Genomic DNA, 25,731 nt, shown 5'->3' on the forward strand with positions numbered 1-25,731 from the left:
AAGAAGGCTGGATGATTTTGTGTTTGTTTGTGTGTGTGTGTTTGTGTAGAGAGAGAGAGAGAGAGAGAGAGAGAGAGAGAGAGAGAGAGAGAGAGAGAGAGAGAGAGAGAGAGAGAGAGAGAGAGAGAGAGAGAGAGAGAGAAATGAAAAAAAATGAACTGAAATGAAATGTTATATTAACGTCTTCAAAAGGCCAAAGTGATCTATGAGACCAAAAAGTTACAATGTGGTGGATCTGATACAAAGTCAGAGTAACAAGATGACATAATGACAAAATAAAATATTATGGAATCCTAGACTGCTGGGTGTGGACTAAGCAACTAAAACGCTGGGATAGGTAGATCATAGGAGAACCAGCATCGATCGCTAGCGGATCTCATCAATCTCCTCCATGGTCAGTAGTCTGATCGGGCGTTGTGCATGTCGAGCCAAAGTGACCTGGATCCTTTGATGTAGCCTCTGTCGATGTTGTGTAGTCCTTCGCAGTCGTGGGCGTCTGGATCTCCTTAGCTCAGTCGCTCGTTCGATCAGTATGCCTCTGGTGTAAAGCGACGAGCTCCATTGTGGTAGTAACTCCTCCGGGTGTCCAGTGGCAGCTCTAAAGAAGTCTGTGATCTGTCTCTGAGACTGGCTAATCTTTCCTTTCATCAAGCTCTCTGTGTGTGTGTGTGTGTGTGTGTGAGAGAGAGAGAGAGAGAGAGAGAGAGAGAGAGAGAGAGAGAGAGAGAGAGAGAGAGAGAGAGAGAGAGAGAGAGAGAGAGACCACAATGAAATCATGTATTAACGTCTTCAAAAGGCCAAAATGACAAATGAGACCAATTCATAACAACTGGTGAATCTGATACCATGTCTGGGTACGAAGAAAGAGAGATGTCACGTGACACATCCCAACCCTATGTGTCCGTGGACAAGCTACACCACAGCAAGGTTCAGTCAGTTAAGTCAAGTCTAGATTAGCACTGATCTGGCACTTTTGTGAGTCTATTCGTAGACCGTGCATGCCCAGTCACTTAGCATAGCTACATATCCTCCGGTTGCACACATCATGATCATCGGAATTCCCATCAGAATCCATTAGCATCAGTTAGGGGAATTTTCGAGTGCATTTAGCCTATTTTCCTATTTATTGGGATTTTCACTTATTATTTTTAAGTGACTTTCCAACAAAAGTAGGTACGGCAGTTTTGCTAAGTTAATATGCAAGCAAACCCAAGTTAGCACTTTCTGGCAGAAGAGGCAGCAGGAGCTTCCCGGTCAACAGGCAACTTCTCAGCAGTACCCCCTAGCACACCCAGCGTTTTGGAGTTCATCCTCGCCGGGCCAGATCCCCCCACCATTGGCGTTTTCCTCATTTGCAGATATCGCCGTCATCACCTAGATCCCCCAGCATTGCAGTTCCTCCCCGTGCTAGCAGTAGAAAGCCCAGCGTTTTTGCAGCGTTTTTGCTTGCAAAAATGCCACACAACCAGCCCAGCGTTTTCTTCACAAAAACGCCAGCCACTTTGCAGATTCCAGCGTTTTTGCTTTGCAGAGTCGGATCAGCCTCGCATGCACCAGATCCATCAGCGTTTTGTGTTTGCAGATACAAATCAGCCTATCGTTTTTGGTGAAAGCCAGATTCAGCCAGCGTTTTGTGTTTTCAGCCCTAAGCCACTTCAGACCACAGATTTTCAGCCTTATGCACAGTAGCAGATTTTCCCCAAGTTGGTTGCAGATGCTCCCCGATTTTCAGCAGTCAAAACGCAGCCAAAACAGTCATTTTCAGCCACCAAGAAGACCATGAAAAACAGCAGATAAAGGATCCCGATTTCAGCCATCAAGTCGTCGTTGTCATCGCCGTCGTCGTCATGGGCATAGTCCCAATGCATCAGTCCTTTGCATACGCATTGTACACCTTTGTGCAATCAAAGTAGACCACTCTCGCCGACGAGAGTGGGGCCTTCGGAGGAGGGTTTTATAACCTCTCGGGTGTCGTATCTCTTCTCTCTCCTTCTCTCAGTCTCATTCACTTGCACGCACAATATCCACTCACTTTGTTCGTGACCACAACACTCTACAAGACGGAAAGCTCTCTCTTTCCCTAAGAACTAAAAAGGAACCTCGAGCAATAAAGATCACTAATCTTGAGAAAATACAACATTCATTCCGCTGCACCTAACATTGGTATCAGAGCTTTGGAAGTGTTCTTCATTACTCAAGGAAAGAACCACAAGAATTTTTTTGCTTGTTGCGATGGCATGAACCCAAGTTTACTTGGGCGTGGCGATTCCTAATCGTGTTTTGTTGAAGAGTGACAGGAATCCCAAGAAAGAAGGGCTTGTCCAGCCTTCCCTTGTGTCTCTTTTCACTCATTGAGAGCGGACCGTGCACTTAGCGGCCGGCCAATCGACGTGAGGTGGGAAAAAGCAACCTTGGTGTGAGCGCAAGACCACCAAGGGCTGCGCCCAGTGAAAGGAGTAGAACTTGGGTGAAGAGAAGATCCTTCTCCAACGCGATTTGCAAGGGAAAGAAAACCTCAAGAACCCAAGACCCTCAAGAACCCAAGTTCCTCGTGAACTTAAGAACCCAGACCACAAGAACCCACGACTTCAGAATGATCATCACTCGAAGGGGAATGGATACTTCGCTTGGAGGTGATGAGCATGAGAGAGACGAAGAAGAATTTTCCCCACGAGAAGGTTTTTCCGACCCTTCCCCATCTATGACAAAGATTGCACTAACTCCTATGGAGTTGTTAAAGCAGATGTTTAAGGAAAGAATGGCAGAAATGAAACGGAGACACGCAGAAGAAAAAGCAGAAAGAGAAGCCGAAAGAAAGGCAAGCCAAGAACGGCGCGACCGACACATTCAAGAGTTCTTGCGACTCTTGTATTCCGTGTCGACACAGATGCAAGAGATTCAGGAGACGGAGACTCTCTCAATCTCTTCTTCTCCACAGCATGACAGACAGGATTTGCATGATTGTGTGAAGCATGATGATGATTTGATTGACAATGACTTGCATGATGTTTTGATTGACAATGATAAGCATAATGATTTGCATGATGATAAGCATGATGATTTGAATGACAAGCATGATGATTTGGATGACAACGATAAGCATGATGATTTGAATGATATTGCTAATGATTTGTATGATGATTTGGATGAAAAAGACAAGCATGATGAATTGCATGAAGATGATGTGATTGTTCACAAGGATGATGTATTAATGGATGCTTTTCCTAGCGAAGCTAACCTCGTTGTAGAGTCGATCAATCACGCAGAACCGATCTTGGCTTTCGAGTCGAGGTCCAAAGAACCCCCACAAGAAGATTCGATAGATCCCGAAGAAGCGATCTTGGCTCTCGAGCCTTGGTCCAAAGAACCCTCACAGGAAGTATTATGTGTTCGCATGATTGATACGCACGCATTGTTCGAATGTTTCATTCGTGAAGGTTTCCTGTATTCTAGTCAATATCGTTATGTGATCCCTTTTCCTAGGCATGACATATTGTATGTTGAGCACGTTTCTCTCATGGATTAGCACGAATGTCTGTGGATTGTTCATGAAAAGTTGAAAAGTTTGTATGTGAACATTCCATGTCTCTTCCTTGGCATGACACAGTTTCCGAAAGAGCACATGATAGTATGAGCACCCAGCATGGGCATTTCCATTGTGATTTGCCACAGCTGATTGATTTCGATCAAACAGAAAAGATTCGAGCGCATTGTTTGCATGTGTTTGATGAACGGGTTGTCACTCCGTCTCTATGTTTATCTACATTGCATACAGTCTTTAGAGAAGACAAGATTTTTTTCCTTCACTTTACATGGAATGGGTATGTTCGTGGTTTTGTGTTGGAGATGGTTTCAGGAATTTTCAGCCATGGAGATTCTTGAAGATGCAAGAAGCAGGACTCTAGACGAAGTTGAAGCATCGAAGGAGCCACAAAAGACTTTGAGTCGCTTTCGGCGCAGCCCAAAGAAGCAAGCATTGTAGACCTTTATGAAATTCAAGTACCGCACGACCCACACATCAGAGTGGGCCGGCGAAGAGTCCCTTGCAGGATTCCGGATGCTGTTGGCGATCTCCCTCGACGCCATACAGTTCGGTACCAGTACCTCACTTTGAAAAGGAGGGGATGTTACGTGACACATCCCAACACTATGTGTCCGTGGATAAGCTACACCACAGCAGGGTTCAGTCAATCAAGTCAACTCTAGATTAGCAGTGATCTGGCACTTTTGTGAGTCTATTCGTGGACCGTGCATGCCCAGTCACTTAACATAGATGCATATCCTCCGGTTGCACACAGCATGATCATCGGAATTCCCATCAAAATCCATTAGCATCAATTAGGGAAATTTTCCAGTGCATTTAGTTTATTTTCCTATTTATTGGGATTTTCACTTATTATTTTTGTGACTTTCCAACAAAAGTATATTGGGTTAAAGGCCTAAATAACCCCTTTTTGTACATTTTTATACTTTGTCCAGGTTCATATTGAACGTGGACACATTTTTTAAAGGTCACTTATAATAAAAGTGGGAAAACCCAAAACTCACTTATTGAGTTTTCCCCAAAAACGTGAGTCCTCTCTCTCTCCCTCATCGTGCTGCTAGCGCTTCCTCTCCTGCTGGCTTTCGCCACCCCTCTCCGCACACACACTGCACATCTTCGCGTGCTCTATCACTTGCACACACCGCCGTGCGCTCAACAATTGGTATCAGAGCCAGATTAGGGTTTCAGAAGCTTTGCGCAAGTGGCTGGAATGCAGGCAAAAGGCTTCTCTCGCGTCAAGTTTCCGCTTTCATCGCGAAGCCCCTTGCTTCCGGTGTCACCTAGGGTGATTAGGGTTCCTAAAACAGCCTAAAACCGGCTGAAATTAGGTCATAACAGGTAAAAACCAGAAAATTACAGGTCAAAACAGCAAAACGCAGGTGTTCTAAATCGATTCCCGTGAATGCCCCTTGCTTTTCCCACTCAAAATAGGTCCATTTGATGCAAATTGATGCGCCAAAACAGTAAATTTGCAGAAAATTCAGAATTGGACTGTTTTTATGTACACAAATTGAGGCTTATGTACGCCTTTTGTGGGTTTATGCATGTACGCATTGGGGATACTTGTTAGTTGCTGAAATTTTCAGCACATTGTATGCAACGTGCGGTACATTGTGATCACTGGAAATTTTCAGATTTTGTGTAGACACTTTCTGCTGCATTTTTACCCGTGCAAATGGCCTCTACTTCCTCGTCGTCTGATGCCAAGAGCTTGATGGAAATCAAGCGATTTGACGGTACAGGTTTCGACCTATGGCAGGACAGGATGCAGGGGATTTTGTTCCTCAAGGATTGTGAGGACACCCTTTTGGCTGTAAAGCCTGAGGATATGCCGGATGAGGATTGGACCAAGCTCAACAAGAGGGCAAAGGCCTATATCAAAATGGCTGTGACCGATGACATTCTGGTGGACATAAAGGGCTTGGACAGTGCACATGCAATTTGGCATAAGTTGAAGGCCACTTATGAGAATGCCACCCCTGTGAATCAGGTGCATTTTATGCGCAAATTGGTGAATATGATGCTTGACGAAGCCAAGTCGGCTTTTGAGCACTTAAGTGCTTTCACCAGTGTTATGAGTCAGCTACAGGATACTGGGCTTCAACCTTTTGATGACAAGTTGAAAGCCATATCTTTGTTGATGACTTTGTCAGACTCTTGGGAAACGCTTGTGGTTTCTTTGAGTAATAGCCCCAACCTCACATATGATGGAGTGCGAGGCTCCATCTTAAATGAGGAAATTAGACGCAAGTCTAGTGGTGGGGAAGGTGGCAGTTCTGCTTACAATGCGAGAGGCAGAAGTCAGAAGCAAAATACAGGTACCAAGACTCAAAACAGGAGCAAAAGCAAGTCTTGGGATAAGGATGTGACTTGTTACCAGTGTGGCAGAAAAGGCCATAAGAAGCCAGATTGCAGGTATTTCAAGAAAGAGCAGGAAAGAAAGAAGGAATCACAGGAGAAGAAGAAGACAGAGGATAAGAAATGGGAAAAATCAGCAGGTACCTCCTCCAAGGATTCGGAGACTGTCAATGTATCCTCTAGTGTGGTTATCACAGAGTTATCCGACAGTGAGGAGACTTGGTTGCAGCTTCATGCCCCTCAGATTTTGTTGTAGCAAATGCAGAAGACATGCTTATCTCACGTAGAGATGTCATTGATGCTTTGCTAAGTGCAAATGATGGCTTTACACAGTCTTGGATAGTAGACTCGGGTGCCTCATTTCATGTGACTCCATTTGTGGAGTGTTTTGCTTCTTATCATGCAAGCAAGTATGGCAAGGTTTACCTTGGGGATAACCATGCTTGTGACATTGAAGGAATGGGCACTGTGCGCTTGGCATTAAACAATGGCCAAGAGTTTATGCTTAAAGATGTAAGGTATGTACCAGGCATCAAGAAGAGTCTATTGTCTGTTGGCCAGATGGATGCACAGGGTTATACAACCATTTTTGTCGGGGGTTCATGGAAGTTGCTTAAGGGATCAATGCTCATTGTCAAGGGATGCAAGAGTGGTACATTGTACTATTTACATGGCAAAGCTTTGCCTGGCAAGTTTCTTGCAGTGGCCGAAGTTGCTTCTCATTTGGAGTTGTGGCACAAAAGACTTGGCCATATGAGCCAGAAGGGATTTGATGTGCTCTCCTCTTTGAAGAGGGTTGATGTAAAGGGCACCAAGTTAGATTTTTGTAATGACTGTTTGTATGGTAAACAAAAGAAGTCTTCTTATTATTCTGGTGTCTCGCGCAAAGCTAATGCTCTTGATTTAATTCTCTACGATGTATGTTCAATGCTTGTTAAGTCTTTTGGTGGTGCATTATACTTTGTTACATTCATTGATGATTGCACTAGGAAAGGCTGGGCATATTTGTTAAAGAATAAGAGTGAGACATTTAATGCATTTAAGAGGTTTCATGCTTTTGTGAGTACGCAAAAGGGTAGTAAGCTTAAATGTCTGAGATCTGACAATGGGGGGGAGTACACGTCTGCTGAATTTCAGCGTTATTGCGAAGAATATGGGATTAAAAGGGAGTTGACAGCCCCTTATAATCCATCTTCTAATGGTGTGGCTGAGAGGTATAACCGTACTTTATGTGAGAGAGTGCGTTGCATGTTGTCCACGGCTAATCTCCCTCATGGGTTTTGGGGAGAGGCTTTGAAAACTGCAGTTCATGTATGCAATCGCTCTCTTAATAGTACGCTGAAAAATGACATTCCAGAGGAGGTTTGGTCTGGCAAACTTGCCTCTTATGATCATTTGAGAGTGTTTGGCTGCGAGGCTTTTGTCCATGTTCGTAATGACTTGAGGACAAAGCTAGATGCCAAGTCCATCCAAGGACTCTTCCTAGGTTATGGAGAAGAGGGTGAAATGGGCTACAGGATATGGTTTTAAGAGGGTAGTACGCAGCCGAGATGTAGTGTTCAATGAGGCTAAATTGTTGAAAAATGCTACATCTTCTGAAATTGACAAGAAATCGGTCAAATTTCAGCCTCTCTTGCCACCTATTGATGTTGAAAAAGAGCCTCAGGATGCATTACCGCAAGCTGAAATTGATAATCAGCCGGTTAACCTTGAGCCAAAAGAGGTAGGACATGATTTAGATGCTCCAAATGAGGATGGACAGCCACCTGTCATGGCTGAAAATGATTTTCAGCAGCATGAGCATGCTGAAAATGAGTTGCCTCCTGATGTAGAATCTGTGCTTGAGAATGTAGATCATTGGGTACGCAGGTCTACTCGTGTCAGAAGGTCGATACAGCGCTTTGACCCCTCTTTGCATCATGTTATGTTGACAGATGAGAGTGAGCCTCTTACATATAAAGAGGCAAAATCATGTGAGTTAAGCAGTAAGTGGGAGCTTGCGATGCAAGAGGAAATCAAATCTTTGCATGCAAACAATACTTGGGATCTTGTGCCATTGCCTAAAGGAAGAAAGGCTCTTCCTAACAAATGGGTTTACAAGGTCAAATGTGTTGATGGAAACCCCAGTATAAAGCAAGGTTAGTTGCCAAAGGGTATGCACAGAAAGAGGGGATTGACTTTTAAGAGATCTTTTCTCTTGTTGTAAAGCTTACGACATTGCGTGTCCTTTTTGCTCTCGTTGCAGTGCTTGACTTAGAATTGAATCAAATGGATGTAAAAACAGCTTTTCTTCATGGTGACATTGATGAAGATATCTACATGAAGCAACCTGAGGGTTTTGTAGTTCTTGATAGAAAGGAACTTGTATGCAAACTAAGAAGGGTACTGTATGGTTTGAGGCAGTCATCACGTCAGTGGTACAAAAAGTTTGATACTTTTATGCTGTCTCAAGGCTTTAAACGCAGCCATTCAGACCATTGTTTGTATACAAAGAAGGATAATGATGGAAGTCCTATAATCCTTGTGCTATATTTAGATGATATGTTGATTGCTGGGAAGCATAAGTCTACCATTGATGCTCTTAAACGTCAGCTGAATTCAGCTTTTGCCATGAAGGTTTAGGTGATGCTGAGCACATCTTGGGCATGAGAATCAAGAGAGATAGAAAGCTGAAATTGCTCTTCTTATCTCAAGAAAAGTACATTGCTAAAGTACTTAACAGGTTTAACATGGCTGAAGCTAAGTCTCTTGGAATGCCTTTACGAAGTCCATACACTAAGCTTAGCAAAGCAGATTGCCCAAAGGATGAGGTAACATTGAAAGCAATGAAGGGAATTTCTTATGCATCAGCTTGTGGTTCTCTTATGTATGCTATGGTTGCCACTCGTCCCGACATTGCTTATGCAGTGGGAGTTGTTAGTCGATACATGTCCAATCCCGGCAAAGCACATTGGGAAGCTGTGAAATGCATTCTGAGATACTTGTCAGGTACACAATCTAGGTGTATATGCTATGGCAAAAGTGACTTAAAGTTGTAGGGATATTGTGATGCAGACATGGCAGGTGACATGGATACCAGGAAATCTACCAGTGGATATGTATTTTCCATTGCTGGTGGTGCAGCCTCTTGGTGTCCTAGGTTACAGAAAATTGTGGCATTGAGTACTACTGAGGCTGAATATATTTCAGCCACAGAGGCTTCAAAAGAGGCCATTTGGTTGGGCACGTAATCACCTCTTTACCTCTAGCAAGTTCAAACGGCGTGTATCCTGTCCCTGAGTGCACACTGCTGTTGTACTGAAACTCAAGGACCTCTAGGAAATCTGTCCAATCCTTTTGATCCGCTTGAACATAGCAACAAGTAAAGAGGTGATTACGCCCATGGCCCTTGCTTCGGGCACCATGCATGCAGAAGATCAGGATGCTGAAGAGTTTCTAATGGACTGAGCGAATCAATCAAGGCATCGAAGACTACATCCAAACGTTTGTGCCAGGGGCAGTCCGTGATTTTTGAAGACATGCAAACGAACATGGCATGCTTGCTCATACACCCGTGTTGGGTTGTGATAGCCAAAGTGCTATCTATTTAGCAAAAAATGCCATGTTTCATGCACGTACCAAACACATAGATGTGCGGTACCACTTCATACGATAGGTATTGGAGGATGGTTTAGTCAGCTTGACTAAGATCCATACACAGGATAACCCTGCAGATGTTCTCACCAAGAGTCTTGCTAAGGCTCAACATGAGCATTGCATACAGCTGGTGGGAGTTGGTTAACTTAAAGGCGTCATTTATGCCTTTAAGTGGGAGGTTGTTGGGTTAAAGGCCTAAATAACCCCTTTTTGTACATTTTTATACTTTTAGGTTCATATTGAACCTGGACACATTTTTTAAAGGTCACTTATAATAAAAGTGGGAAAACCCAAAATTCGCTTATTGAGTTTTTCCCAAAAACGTGAGCCCTCTCTCTCCCCCTCATCGTTCTGCTAGCGCTTCCTCTCCTGCTGGCTTTTGCCACCCCTCTCTGCACACACACTGCACATCTTCGCGTGCTCTATCTTTGCACACACCGCCGCGCGCTCAACAAAGTAGGTACGGCAATTTTGCTAAGTTAATATATAAGCAAACCCAAGTTAGCACTTTCTGGCAGAAGAGGCAGCAGGAGCTTCCCGCTCAACAGGCAACTTCTCAGCAGTACCCCCCAGCACACCCAGCGTTTTGGAGTTCATTCTCGCCGGGCCAGATCCCCACCATTGGCGTTTTTCTCATTTGCAGATATCGCCGTCATCACCTAGACCCCCCAGCATTGCAGTTCCTCCCCGTGCTAGCAGTAGAAAGCCCAGCGTTTTTGCTTGCAAAAATGCCACACAACCAGCCCAGCGTTTTCTTCACAAAAACGCCAGCCACTTTGCAGATTCTAGCGTTTTTGCTTTGCAGAGTCGGATCAGCCTCGCATGCACCAGATCCATCAGCGTTTTGTGTTTGCAGATACAAATCAGCCTATCGTTTTTGGTGAAAGCTAGATTCAGCCAGCGTTTTGTGTTTTCAGCCCTAAGCCACTTCAGACCACAGATTTTCAGCCTTATGCACAGTAGCAGATTTTCCCCAAGTTGGTTGCAGATGCTCCCCATTTTCAGCCATCAAAACGCAGCCAAAACAGTCATTTTCAGCCACCAAGAAGACCATGAAAAACAGCAGATAAAGGATCCCAGATTTCAGCCATCAAGTCGTCGTCGTCATCGCCGTCGTCGTCATGGGCATAGTCCCAATGCATCAGTCCTTTGCATACGCATTGTACACCTTTGTGCAATCAAAGTAGACCACTCTCGCCGACGAGAGTGGGGCCTTCGGAGGAGGGTTTTACAACCTCTCGGGTGTCGTATCTCTTCTCTCTCCTTCTCTCAGTTTCATTCACTTGCACGCACAATATCCACTCACTTTGTTCGTGACCACAACACTCTACAAGACGGAAAGCTCTCTCTTTCCCTAAGAACTAAAAGGAACCTTGAGCAATAAAGATCACTAATCTTGAGAAAATACAATATTCATTCCGTTGCACCTTACAAGAGACCACAATGATTCTAGCAGTGCTACTAGCTGGAACCGTGTGGGGTATGTGTGACCATTGATACAATGGGTGCCAAATAAAAAAGGGTGATATAATGGGTGATGAATCCATCCTCATCTGTACTCTGGATGTCGAGATAATACGGCTTGAATCCTCTGTTGTAGTCTCCGTCGATGCTTTGAAGGTCTTTCCCTCCGTCATGGGCGTTTCGATCTCCCTATCTCCAATGCTCGGTCAATGAGAGTACCGCGGGTGTGAGTATTAGCTGAGCTTTGCAATGGTGGCTGTTCCTCTATCTGTCCAATGTTTGGTGTGAAGAAATCAGTAATGTGTGTCTGGGATTGTCTCTCTCCAGATCTCCACAGTAAACTATCTCAGTGTCTATGTAACTCAAGTAGACACAATCCAAGACATCTCTGGTCCTGATAACTCATGATTCTGGAGAGGGTCCAAAGCCCTCTCTGAATAGATAGTGGAAACGACCCTATATCTCCTAATACACTGTGGAAGCAACCCCGTATCTCATAATACACTGTGTACTAACATATATAATGCATCTCTGTATGGCATAGGTGGCATATCTTGCTACCTGTTGGTATCCCTTTGAATCTACCAGTCTAATTTCTGATAGTTGAGTGTATAAGGAATTGTGTGTACTAAATTGAACTTCGGAGAATTGACTTAGGGTTCTTTCTGCAGATGGAAAAGTCAGACAGAGTGCATGAAATACCAGAGGCTGAAACAGTTGATGAGGATAACATAATCTCGACTTCACCAAGCAGGACTAGTTCATTAAAATCTCGGGCTTCATTGTCTCTGCAGGTTTATGAACATCTTGATAGAATCGCATCAACACGGAATGAGGAGGCTGGGAGAATTGACTTAGGGTTCTTTCTGCAGATGGAAAAGTCAGACAGAGTGCATGAAATACCAGAGGCTGAAACAGTTGATGAGGATAACATAATCTCGACTTCACCAAGCAGGACTAGTTCATTAAAATCTCGGGCTTCATTGTCTCTGCAGGTTTATGAACATCTTGATAGAATCGCATCAACACGGAATGAGGAGGCTGGGAGCAGTAGTGTTTTTGAGAACAGGCTCCTTGAAATGCCTGGGACTACTGCAAAGCAGCCTGAAGATGGTGCAGAGTCATTTCCCAACAAGGAGTCAGAAATACCAGATAGTTCAGTTTCTAAAGAGCCCTTGGCAGAACTGGCAAACAGTACAAATTTGTTTGATGCAAAGTCTGCAGAAGCTGAGCTTGATGCTCTGTTAGATATGCTTGACAATAAAACTTCTGGACAGGCACCAGTATTGATGCCATTTGAGTCTTTTGGTTCGGCAAGAGGTCCGGTCTCTGCCTTTCAACAGGCTTGTCCTGATGCCCTCAAGGAAAGTAGTCCATTGGATTGTCAAATGGATTCTTCTGATGCGGCAACATTAATTTTGGATATGGGATCCCCAAATACCAGGCCTATTCATATGATGGAATCTACTAGTTCAGCAGTCAAGGTAAATAATGTATCCTTTCTGGTACCAGATGTTGACACCAGGAAAAATGTACCCAGCCTTGATGACGACTTTGATGAGTGGCTCGATTCATTATGAGAAATGTGTGTACACCATATATTGAGCTCATGTATGTCCATGGCCAGCTTTGATGAGGTTGCGAACAAAATTGCTTTTTCATGTGGTAATTGCATACGTTCAGAAAAGCCTTATCCACCTCAACTGACTGTGCTTACTACAGCTTGTGCTGTCTAATCTAATTCCATGTAAGAATTAAGAAGTTGGATGTCCTCAGTAGTCCATGTTGTCAAAACTCAATATTTTGTTTATTGTAACCACCTCCAACAAAAGCGAATATTGACATAGGCTGACATGGGATGCTTTCAAAGTTACGGTGAAGGGAGCGGCTTAGAATCGTCCATGAAAAGGAGAGCCTGTTTGGTATGAATGCTTATTCTATTGATATGGACACGTGTTGTGAAATTCTTTGATTTATGAAAGATGAACTATTCGGCAAGCATTTGCCAAGGATGTTTTCATTTATCAAGGATGAAAGTTGGGGGCTCGAAGATGATGAGATGCCATCCTAGTCTCAATTACAAATGATGCTGACTAGGGATTCGCGGATGTTACTTTCATGACTCCGCAGGCATGGCATACCAAGGCGTTTCACCTCTAGTCTAATATTGGTTTGCCAATCATACTTGGTGCTTGTTAATGGGCAAAACAATATGCCAGGAATTTGATTTAACTTGCCTCGGTTTCACTCGACGCACTTTGTTTGATGAATCGAAGGATATGCAGCGCCAAGTGATTATGTGTGTGTGTTTGAGTTAGCGTGCTGAATGCTTATGAAGATTGCTTTGCGTATGGCCATGAGCAAAACTGTGCTTGAATGCGTAAGAGGTGTTGGAGGATAACTTAGAAGATCTATAGAAAGTCTACTTGGTGCCTTTGAATAGGTATCTTTCGATGCCTGGAGTACTTCTTGAATTGCATGAAGCCCATTTAACTGATATTCAGATATAAGTTAAGAGGGGAACGGTTTAGTCGATCAAAGTTCACAGGAGCAAAGGGTTCTATTATGGACTTACATTTTCTTATATGGCTTTGAATTTGAACTTACATGTTCTTGTATGGCTCTGAATTTGAGAAGTACAAGGATGTATTTGCATGGGAAAACATTGAATTGAGAGGCGTTGATCTTGAAGTATACTAGCACAAGATACCACTGAAGCTTGATGCCAGATCAGTATGTTCTGATTGTACTTGAGACTTTAGATTATGGGCTATTCACCTACAGTATAAACTTAGTTCTAATGAGTATGATATGTTTTCTTTAGAGTAGGAACTAGCGTGATTTAGCAAGGTCTGAAAAAACATTTCTTTCTAACCAAAGAGTTGGGACACATGATTTTGAGGTCAAAATTAGGACAATATGTTTACACTCAAACATGTATAGTTATACCAGTTTTCTTTAAGGTTTGGAATGTGGGATTTCACAATCTTAACCGGTACCAAAGGGTTTTGACACCAAAGGCTTGTTTTTTCCAACCAATGAAAGATTTTGCCGCTAAAGGCTTGATTTTTCCAACCAATGGTACAAAATTATTCAATTTAAACATACATAGAGCAATGCACTAGACATTATTGTATATGTAATATGGATGTGCTCTTTTACAAATCTCGACCAATGTTCAAAAGTGTATCTCAACTTACAAACAATTGTGCCGATTAGAAAGCCAATAATTCCAAAATGGAGTAAGGAAAAAAGAAAATATCCTACCTAGAATTTCAAAAAAAAAAAAAAAAGTGAAAATGAAGTGGTTGCAATTTCTTAATTTTCCTCAATAAAAAAACACAATTGGATTGTGTTTGGTTAAGATGACTTATCTCTAGCATTGATCTCGATCACGTGTTTGATCCATCCAATAGATGTAGCAATATTTAAAGCACAATATGGTTACAACAGAGAAGTAGGTTAGAGTTGTGGTCAAGCTAACAACATTTTACTTCATGTTCATAGGTATACAATGAGAATTAGAGGCCCAATCACCAATCTTGATGCAAAAGCAACCTTGTCACTTAATGGACTTCCTATGCAATAGTAGCCAAGAAGTCCATTTGGTGTGGTTGTTCTCATTGAGTGCTTATATAGTGGGTGGCTCTTAGGCCTAATGTATATGGTGCTCACAAGCAAGCTTAATATCTCAATACTGAAGGAGTACGAGCGGAAGTGCGACGCGAGAGAGAGAGTGCGAGAAGAAGAGCACGATGATATGGTGAACTCGCTCTACTGTAATGTGTAGAGCATAGTGAGTTCTTATGAGGTTTTTTACAAAAGAATATGTGTACATACCTGGCGGCCTGCCCACTTACTTGGGCAACCACATTTGGCTTTATACCCCAACAACCTCCCACTTAAAGTCCAATGTGGTACTTTAAGTGTGAGAGAAGCTACTATACAAGCTAATATAAAAGAGAGAGAAGTGATGTACTACCCTACACCTAACTGCTTGCGAAAATGCGCAAAGCTCTCTGAGGGAAGTCCTTTTGTAAGTAGATCAGCAGGATTTTCTGTGGTGTGAACTTTGACAAGTTGAATTTGCTTATCCTCGAGCATTTCCCTGATGAAATGATACTTCACATCCACATGCTTTGTCTTTGAGTGATAAACTGGATTGGGAGCCAATTGTATAGCACTTTAACTATCACAATATAACACAGGCATCTCTTCTGTGATTCCCAAATCTGTTACTAGTCGATTAAGCCAAATTGATTCTTTGCCTGCCTCTGATGCTGCAACATATTCGGCCTCTGTAGTAGACTGAGTAACACAATCTTGTAATCTAGAACGCCATGATACTGCTCCACCAGCCAATGTAAAGACATACCCTGACATAGACCTTCGGTTGTCTAAGTCACCTGCATAATCTGAGTCTGTAAAACCCTTAACACTTAGCTCCTGACTCCCATAGCATATGCACATACTCTTTGTAGCTTTCAGGTATCTCAATATTTCTTTCACTTCCACCCAATGTTTCTTGCCTGGGTTTGACATGTATCGACTTACTACTCCCACTGCAAATGCAATGTCTGGGCGAGTAGCAATCATTGCATACATCAAACTACCCACTGCAGACGCATATGGAATCTTATCCATTTCAGCCTGTTCTTCCTCAGACACAGGACAATCTTGTTTGCTAGGTTTCACATATGGTGGCAATGGAACACTCAATGCCTTTCCCTTCTCCATATTGAAACGTTGCAAAACCTTGTCAATATACTCTGTTTGAGATAACCAAATCAACTTCTTTGATCTGTCTCTCTCAATGCGCATACCAAGTATATGACTTGCCTCACCCATGTCTTTCATGTCAAACGATTTTGCCATCTTTGACTTCAAAGTTTAAATTTCTTCCAAGTGCTTGCCAGCAATCAACATGTCATCCACATACAAAATAAGGATCATCCAACTACCATCCTTAGCCTTCTTTGTATATAGACAGTGATCGAACTCACTACGTTTGTAGCCTTGCGAAAGCATAAACTTGTGGAATTTATGGTACCATGCCCTCGGTGATTGTTTTAAGCCATAAAGACTCTTTAACAACTGGCATACCCAATCTTCCTTGCCTTTTTCAACAAACCCTTCTGGCTGCTGCATGTAAATTTCCACATCTAAATCACCATGCAAGAACGCTGTCTTGATATCCATTTGGTGCAACACCAAATCTAATATGGCAACCAATGCAAGAAAGCATCTCAATGTAGTTATCTTGACCACCGGAGAGAAGACTTCATCAAAGTCAATGCCTTGTTCTTGCTTAAAGCCCTTGGCAACAAGCCTTGCTTTGTACTTTGGCTGACTATCATGAGCGGTGATCTTATACCTGTAAACCCATTTACAAGGTAGAGCCTTTTTGCCCTGTGGTAATTTAAGTAGCTTCCATGTCTGGCTTTTATGCAGAGCTATCATCTTTGACTGCATGGCCAATTGCCAATTCCCGGAGTCCTTCATTTGCACTGCTTCCTTGTAACATGAAGGCTCATTGCAATCAGTCAACATGACATAGTTCATAGATGGAACAAACCTATTAGGAGGTCGCGTGATACGTCCAGATCTACGCACAATAGGTGGCTCAGGCTCAGCCACAACCTGTGGTTCCACTCTATCTTGTCCTTGCTCCTCTTGAGCCCTGACATTTTGTCTTGCACGTGCAGGTCCATCTTCTTGGAAGACAACTCTTCTAATCTCCTCAACCCTCTCTGGTTTAGAATGATATTTGGCTTCATTAAAGTGACCATCATTGCTCGGAATTACCATAGCCTAGAAAGATGCACTTTCTACTCTTTGGCTCAAGTTTGTTCTCAAGTCTGTACCCCATCTCACTAGAATTACCATAGCCTAGAAAGATGCACTTTCTACTCTTTGGCTCAAGTTTGTTCCTAAATTCCTTTGCAACGTGAGTATATGCGTCACAGCCAAAGACTCTGAGATGCTTGTATGAGGGCACCTTGCCTGACCATACCATCTCTGCCACTAAATCCTTCTGCAAAACTTTGCTAGGAGATCTATTTATAAGATGAATAGCTGTTGATACAGCTTCAGCGCAAAACCCATTTGGCAGTTGTGCATTAGACAACATACTTCTGACCTTGTCTTGTATGGTGCTATTCATCCTCTCAGCAACACCATTTTGAGGAGGATTGTAAGGAGCAGTAAGTTCACGTTTTATATCTTTTGACTCACAAAAGTCCTGAAAGGCCTTTGAAACATACTCTCCACCATTGTCAGTGCGTAAGCATTTAAGCTTCTTGCCACTCTGATTCTCCACAAGTGTCACAAACATTTTGAAAACACTAAACGCGTCATCCCTGTGCTTGAGAAAGTAAACCCATACTTTCCTCGAGTAATCATCTATAAATGTCATAAAGTAAGAAGCTCCTCCTAGAGATAGGTTAGGCATAGGTCCACACAAATCACTATGAACAAGTGCCAACTGTGTATCTCTTCTACTGCTTCTATGTTTATGTGGCTGCTGTGTTTGCTTACCATACAGACAATGTTCACAGAATTCAAAATCATTAAATGACAAGCCAGGCAAATAACGAGAACGAGACAAGATTTCCATTCCCTTCTTGGACATATGTCCTAACTGGCTATGCCACAAAGAAACGTTCGGCTGCTCGGTTACATTGATTACATTTTTAGAGACATTTGATACATAAATCATGTAAAGTCCGCCAGACTTTACTCCATGTGCTACTGTCATAGAACCCTTGGATATCTTCCACATGTTCTGTCCAAAAGTGGTGACGTAGCAAGCATCATCAAGTAAACCTGTGCTGATCAAGCTCTTTGTAATTGCGGGAACATGTCTCACATTCTTCAGCGTGAAAGAAGAGCCATTCTGAAACTTCAGTTGAACATCTCCAACACCTAAGATCTCACATGTCTGCCCATTGCCTAGCCAAACATGATCTTTAGTGGTCACATAAGAGGTAAACCACTCCTTGTTTGGAGACACATGAAGTGATGCCCCTGAGTCTATAATCCAGTCACTCAGTGCATTTCCATCAGATGCTGTAAGAAGAGCTGAGTCCATTGTATTCTTCAAGAAGTAGATGTCTCCTGACACTAGACTGTCATCCTCTGCAACAGTGTTTGTCACATTTATTTTTTGAATCTTCACTGAGGACTTGTTCTTCTCACCATGGTCTTTTGCTTTCTCTTTGCCTTTTTCTGCTTTCCATTCTCTGCAGTCTCTTTTCATGTGACCCTTCTTGCCACAATAGTAGCATTCTATGTCACTCTTGCCTTTAGCACTGCGGGACTTGCTGCGAGACTGATCCCTCTTTCCACCTTTGTACTTTTTTTTGATCCTTCCCATGACAACTAAGGCTGTTCCTTTGCCTTTGTCCATTGTCTTTCTATTGGTTTCTTCAGTAAGCAGACTGCCTTCTACACCTGCTATGGTCAAACCATCTGGAGGTGCAGAATTACTCAAAGCTGTGCGAAAAGTGTCCCAACTTTCCGGCAATGTGATCAACAGGAACATAGCTCTAACAGGTTCATCAAACTTGACACCTTGAGCTGACAACTGACTGTAGATGGTGTTGAATTCATTCAGATGATTGGACATAGGTGTCCCTTCTTTCATCTTCAAGTCAACAAGCTTCTTAAGCCAGTATACCTGTGAAGCTGCACTCTGCTTCTCATAAAGATCACTCAGCTTTAACCATGCTTGATAAGCGGACATCTCGTCTGCTACATTGAAGTAAATGCTTTCTGCCAAAGTCAGCATAATGGTAGAAAGTGCCAATTCATCCATTTCGCTCCATTCATCTTCGTCCATATCTTCTGGTTTTATCCCCTTGAGCTTTATAGGTTTTATCTGCTTCTTTTGTACCAACACGTGCCAAATCTGCTTCTTCCACAATGGGAAATTGGTTCCATCTAGCTTCTTGATATTGTAAAGAGTAGTGTCCTGTGATCCAGCCATAGCTACGCTTCACAGTAGTTTACTTTCCTGGGAAAAATTCGGTAGAGTTTCCCCTGTAAACTGACCTCTGAACCAATATCAACCTATCAAATGAACTAAGAAAGCTTTAGATTCTGCAGAAATTTCGGCAGAGTCTCTATTGTAAAATGGCTCTGGTGTACTAAAAAACAAACCAAAAACAGCTCAAAAAACCACTGTCTCTCTAACACTGTAAGCTGTACGTAAACCTGTCCTGCACCTGTACTGTCTGTCATTGTCTTGTCACTGTCCTATAAGCATAGACTGCGACAATGCCTCAACGGCAGTAAAGCAAAGATGCAATCCCAACTGTCTAACTCACAGTCAATACATCCTAGCTGCCTATCTAAGGGTGCTCGAGGGATCGCTCCAAGAACTGTATCACCGAAAGGATCTCAACATTCGAGAATCCCCCAGCTGAATAAAACCTCACTCGATCCTCAACAAAGGCTGCAGTAAATCTGATAGTACATAGACTTCCCACAAAGTCATACATCCACAAATTTCCCACTATATGCTGTAACCGCTGCGGCGGTTGTTTGCTGCGTGACTCACAGCCAGCAAACCCTCAACAGGCATACATCATCTCTGACAATACATCCCGTGTGGAAGTACCTGCAATGTCAGGATGAAATCTGGAATATCAAGCAGCGAACACAAGCTACGTGATGAACTAGTGGATGTCGTCTACAGTCTGTGTGTAGGTGCGCCCGTGTCGTATGTGACACGCCTCCAAGAATTGTGTGCCGTCCTTTGTTGTGTAGACAGCCACAAATCAACACTCTGGAAGTGTAGATATCCTCAGCACCTGCAGTCGTAAGCCGAAACCCCAAATTTGCAGAGTCGAATCTGCACCCGCCGAGACCACGTAGTCGAAAATGGCCTGCGCAGAACTTTGTCGAAGCCGAACGGTGGCTGAGATTACCTCAGAATGAAAATCGCCTGTCGAATCTCACTCCAATCTGAGCAGGTGACTCTGGCTACCTGCAAATGCTGCTCCGAGCCTCGATCTGAGCTTTGAAGGAGTACTGCGACGCGAGAGAGAGTGGGAGAAGAAGAGCACGACGATATGGTGAACTCGCTCTACTGTAATGTGTAGAGCATAGTGAGTTCTTATTAGGGTTTTTACAAAAGAATATGTGTACATACCTGGCGGCCCGCCCACTTACCTGAGCAACCACATTGGGCTTAATACCCCAACAAATACAATAAGCACAACATTTGTGGGAGAGAATATCTCTATACAAAAAGCACATAAGTTGTGGGGGAGATTTACTCTACAAAAACAACGGCAACTTTGGAATTGGAAAATTCATGTTCTTGTTCATAGGAGATACACATGTATGTCATTGTTTTTTTTGGGGGAGGTGATTTTAGAAACTAATGATGTTGGGACTTCACAAAGAAATGTTCCAGCAGCATTTGAGGATCCGTTTCTAGTCCAAGTCTGCAAAACTGGATGCAACTTCCAATCTAATGAGTGGTGATGGTAGATATACTACCCTATTTCTATATATTTGGGTTCTTGACTACAATAAGATGCAACCTCATAAAATAATGAAACCTTCAAATAATCACAGCTTTTAAAATTGTAAACACAAATTGTCATTTGAAAGAGCAATGAGCCTTCATAGAAACAAATAGAGAGAGAGAGAGAGAGAGAGAGAGAGAGAGAGAGAGAGACCCATTTTGAAATCAATATGGTACATGTTGTGCACCTAGGTCAACAAAATATATATTGAAGTGGATAGATGCCTTGCCTCTATCCACTTGTAAGTCTACTTGGGCAGCCATATCAACTTGGACTATCTTTAATGAAAATGAAAGTCTTTTGTTATTGTCAACCTTATTGCACAACCAACCACCACTACAAACAAGATGCTCGTATTGTAGTTTCTAGTATATCCTTGTCTTGGAGAATTCATAGCTCAGTTTCAAGTGCCAAAATGAACTCTATTTGTGTTTTGCAAACCAATGGACTTGATTTCTATTATGAAGAACCCTTGGTGATGTCTATATATTTGACTAGGAATGTTTCAAGACTCTCACTTTTGTCTAATGCGATTTAGACAAAAACTGCTTTCTATCTCGTCTATTTTGTGAAAAGATTATGCAAATTCAAAAAAGATGGTATGCCTCGTTGAGATCTTAATTGAGAAATAACTTCTCAAAAACCCTCGATCTAATGACCATTGATTTCAAGTGCCACAACACATAAGCAGCTGGGCTTGTCTAGGGAAGTGCAAAACTCCAATAAAAATCGTCAAGCTAAAAGCATCCAGAAATTGAACCACACGAACAATCTGAAGACACAAACCTAAGAGGGATAGGTCACCCTATGAAAGGATATTTGGACTTGCAAAAAGTGAAGTCTGTACTTGGGAAATTGTATTCTATCAATGGCAAAGGGAACTATTTCAGATTATGCAAGCATTACAGAGTAGAGTCTTTGGAGGCTCAAGTTTGGAGATGAACTCATGTGTCCAATAACCAAAAGTTCATAAGAGATGAGAAGGTATTTAATTAAAGAGTTGCATCCAAAATCACTCCCACACAAAACACCCAAACAACAAAAAATGACATGCCAAACATAGCAACGCACTCACTATGCACACATGCTAACACATCCACCCAAGCCCACTCATACCCACGTGCCTGAGTCCTCTCCACACGCAATGTGTTATAATCAAGATGCAGCACACTCTTGTTAAATTTCAGCAAAGTTAGCTTGGATTCAACGGCTGCGATAGTTAAGACACAAATTTTTTAACTTCATCTTGCAATGCGAGAAGTGTTATTTTTGAAAATTTGAGGTTTTCTTTATGTATTGAAAATAATCAAGGGTGAAAATATGGAAAATTATTTTATAGGGCATCCCTACACTAGATCTTTGACGTCTCAGCTCTCCTACAATCAAGAACAAGACAGTACTGCTATAATAATCTCCCAATATCATTTATTTAAAGAGGAGATTTTTATTTTGCGAGCTTCTATTTTCGAGCTTTTGCAATTAGTTTGATTTTTTTGAGCTTTTGCAATACAACATGGCATAGTCGCAACTTGTTTAAAACGAAACATGCACACAAACTATAGGCATGGAGTAAAATTTTAACAAAGACAAAGAAAAAGCATTTAAATCCACAACAAAGAAAGACCCTATCACATGACAACTAGACACTCACATTGTAGACTCTCTTAAGAAGAAATGAAACTAGTGTATACATGCAATCTCCTACAAAAAAATTGCTAGAGTTTCCTTTGTACAAGCTTGTCTTTATCAACAAGATTTATCATCCACCCTCTTTGGGACATCCATGTGGACTTTAAGGCAAAGATATCACAGCAAAGAATAGACCAACATAGTCACATACCAAGTCCCTAATCACACGTAATGCTCTCATAATAACTTCCAAACCAACGTAGGCACATGCCAATCATAGTAACATAGTCACCTGGCCAACCATAGAGTCACATAGTTACCACCAAAAATATTGTGGCGACAAAGTACATGATCCACATACAGAAGTAGCAACAAAATAAAATGTTCAGGCTCCCAAAAATAAAGGCCTCCCTCAGTATGGTACGGGTCCACACACTATGGGAGACAGACAACTCTCACATAGCACATCTTCTAACTCTAAACACATGCAATATCTTAGTTCCTTTGCGCTGGGCCTTCTCAAACCACCACACCCTGCAAACACATCTAAACATAATTGCAACACTATGTGAACATAGCTAGCAGATCAACTATATCACCAAAGTAAAAACACATAATTAGTAATGCAATTGAAACTAATGTGACAAACTTAAAGAAAAGACCACACAAAACAACTTATTACAAAATCGTGCAACATTATTTACCGATAAAAAAGATCGCTTCTCTCCCCATCACTTCTAACAATTTCACCATCAATAAAAAACACAATCATCTACTAACAACCTCTTGGAAATCTTCTCCCCACTTTCTCTGTCGTAGCAAGGCACAACATGACCAATACGATGCCAAAGACACACAGTAAGATGAAGTACCTATTTGAGAACGCAATTTACAAATGTGATATATATTGATGCGAGGTATGTAGCACAAACTTTGTTTAAAACATCCAAAAACAATAGTGATCTTACCGTCTCTTTAGTGACAGGATGCCAATATGCCTTGAAATCATACATAAGCGTCCAAGTACAGTGAAGCACTCTCGTTGTGTTTGCAATAAACTTGTTTATCTGATCACCTAAGCACATGATGATCAATAATCACTCATTGGTCAAATACTCATAAATACGATCCATGCAACCCTTCACTAAACCTTGTGAGAATGTGTTCCACTTGGGAACAATCATGCCCTCTAAAAGAAACATTAGCGTCAATATAAAAAGTGAAATTTTATGTAACCATTTGATGTGAAAAAATGTCACTTATCCAAAGGAATGGGACCAAGGGCGACTACAAGAAAACTAGTAAGAAAATTTGCAAATATCAATCGAAGGTACCTTTTGGCACGGCACTCGATCTTTGCCATAGAGATGCAATTTTACACGATGGTTATGTTTACAAATCTATCAATCTGGGTCACATCAACAAAGAGAGCATCAACATAAGCTTGGTATTGGAACCTTGCAACCAATATTAACATGATATCATTCGAACAATCTTTACATGCAAGCAACACTAATTTCAAATTTGTTAAAAACTATTCACCAACAAAATGATTCACAGGTCGTCTCCCTCAACTCTCTTTGTATAAATATGACTCTGCAACAAAGGATGTAGTGGGTGCTACATAGGTTTTTAAGACATTCTTCCTTTGTGGATTAGTTGAGGTGCTTGGCAGCTCCATAATTTCTTTACCTTTTTTTTTTCAATGATGCTAACAAAAGGGAGAGAAGTGGCTCTGACAGTTGATTGAGTAGCTGGTGCATTAGATTGTATACCTCCAGTGGCTTGGGTGGCATACTTATTAGGTTGAGTGTGCTCACCTCCACTCCTTTGGGTTGCTTTCCAAAGTAGTGGACATAGTAAGTGCATCAATTTATCGAATTCTATGTATCTCTTGTTTGAACCTTGCAAACATTATTTTTTTAATCATCACATGCATGGCCTCCAAACTCTTTCATATATAAGTGATTCACCGTTACATAGTTGAGAGACCTTATTCTCATGAAGATCTTTCTCTTGCTTGGGATGACGCCAACTAGGTAATTAAGCCACCAAGGATGTAAGAGTGCGTTCCATGGCATCAAATTCTTTTCAAGCAGCGATGAAAAAATACATAGTACTCTCATCGTGGAAATCAACCCATTTTCTTGTGAATTATGGAGGTGCACCCAGAAACCTCTTCTCTTTGACACATTGTAGTATCTACCTACAACATTTTCACAAAACAAAGCATCCACTGTTTGTTGGGCTTCAACATGGAGTTCATGCAATGTAATGTTAAAGAAAAAAAATATCCTATCAAAATTTTGTGAGTCTCCTTTGTTTAAGAGATCAATTTAAAAAAAAACACCATCCATCCTATGCTGAGCTTCCATGTGGAATTTAAGGCAATGTAATGATAGAGAAAATTATAAACATAAAAAAATGAGGTAGATTAACCTTTGGTTTAGCAATTATTTCTCAAAACATAAACCAACCACTCTAAGTTGAGCTTCCATGTGAAATTTAAGGTTTATAAAATAGAAGCATCCATGAGATTTCATATACTTACTTTGTACTTGACCAAAGCTGCTAAAATTACAAAAGCAAAGGAGTTTTATCATGCATACATATCAAAATAACATCAATAGAGAATTAATCTTAGGATTCAACTTGTAAACGACCCATTTGGTTAAAATTGAAATCTTGGACATCTTCTCCACAACATTTGAAGACTTTACCCCATCCATAAGATACACAAAAACATGCATACATGTACATCACAATCATTTAACATGTGTATATATACGTGGATATATACATAAAGAAAACCAAATCATTAGGAAATTTCGGAGGTCATTTGGAGGGCCATATGAAGAGAGAGAAAAATAGAGCGCGTCCAATGAGCAGGAGGGCTATGTTACGTAGGAAAGTACGTGGAAAGACTCAAAAAATAGGAAAATAGCCTAAAAACTTTCACGAATCTAGGATTGTGGCATCGTAACTTCCTTGCTTTTACCGAGCTGTTAGGTGCTTGCCAGTGGTCCCACTGCTAATATTCTCTTATGGTCATTAACGTACTGGAGGGTGACCATTAAGCCCGCACAAGATATTGGAATCCTAAAACACTTTCCCTCCATTAGAATGCTTTCAAAGTGAATCTCCCTCCACTAAAGCTTTTCTCTGAGAGCTATGGCTTCCACGTCTTCTCGCCCAAGAAGCTCTAGGTGTTTACTGTCTCTCACACCAACAACCAACAATTGCACTTTGCCTAGAAGGCCAAGTAGTAGCATATCCTCAATTACAATATCAACTTCAATAAGTGCAAAGAACCAATGGGTTGGACAAAGGATAAACAAAGGTTCATGGGTCCTCATGCAACCAAGAGGACCCAAGAGGTCTAGTGGTATCAATGTTTACCACTCATCATGGAAGGCCAGAGTGTTGGATTTCAAAGTTGAAATCGGCAAAAGATCTGTAAAGGAAGTTCTTGTTCAGTATGTGTTTACCCATCCAGACGTGATAGCAAACGGTGGAAATGTATCAGATATACATCAACCACGTTGCAATTGTAAGTACTCTTGA

General features: G+C 41.8%; 1 protein-coding gene across 3 annotated transcripts in view; it reads left to right on the forward strand.

Moving 5' to 3' along the window:
* LOC147422600 (phosphorelay protein) overlaps window positions 1-12,780 on the forward strand; it is a 106,118-nt gene extending 93,338 nt beyond the window's left edge. The window contains exons 4-5 of one of the 3 annotated variants that reach the window (XM_086503733.1): window positions 11,674-11,796; window positions 11,875-12,780. In XM_086503733.1, coding sequence (XP_086359859.1) covers window positions 11,674-11,796; window positions 11,875-12,582 — 831 coding nt within the window. In that variant the 3' untranslated portion in view covers window positions 12,583-12,780. Of the gene's footprint in view, window positions 1-11,673 lie in introns of all 3 variants that reach the window. The other 2 variants (XM_086503732.1, XM_086503734.1) reach the window with 2 other exon arrangements.
* The last annotated feature ends 12,951 nt before the right edge of the window (window positions 12,781-25,731 follow it).

This window comes from Adiantum capillus-veneris, chromosome 27, assembly GCF_014529385.1.
Source record: "Adiantum capillus-veneris isolate H3 chromosome 27, ASM1452938v2, whole genome shotgun sequence".
In the NCBI taxonomy this organism is placed as follows: Eukaryota; Viridiplantae; Streptophyta; class Polypodiopsida; order Polypodiales; family Pteridaceae; genus Adiantum; species Adiantum capillus-veneris.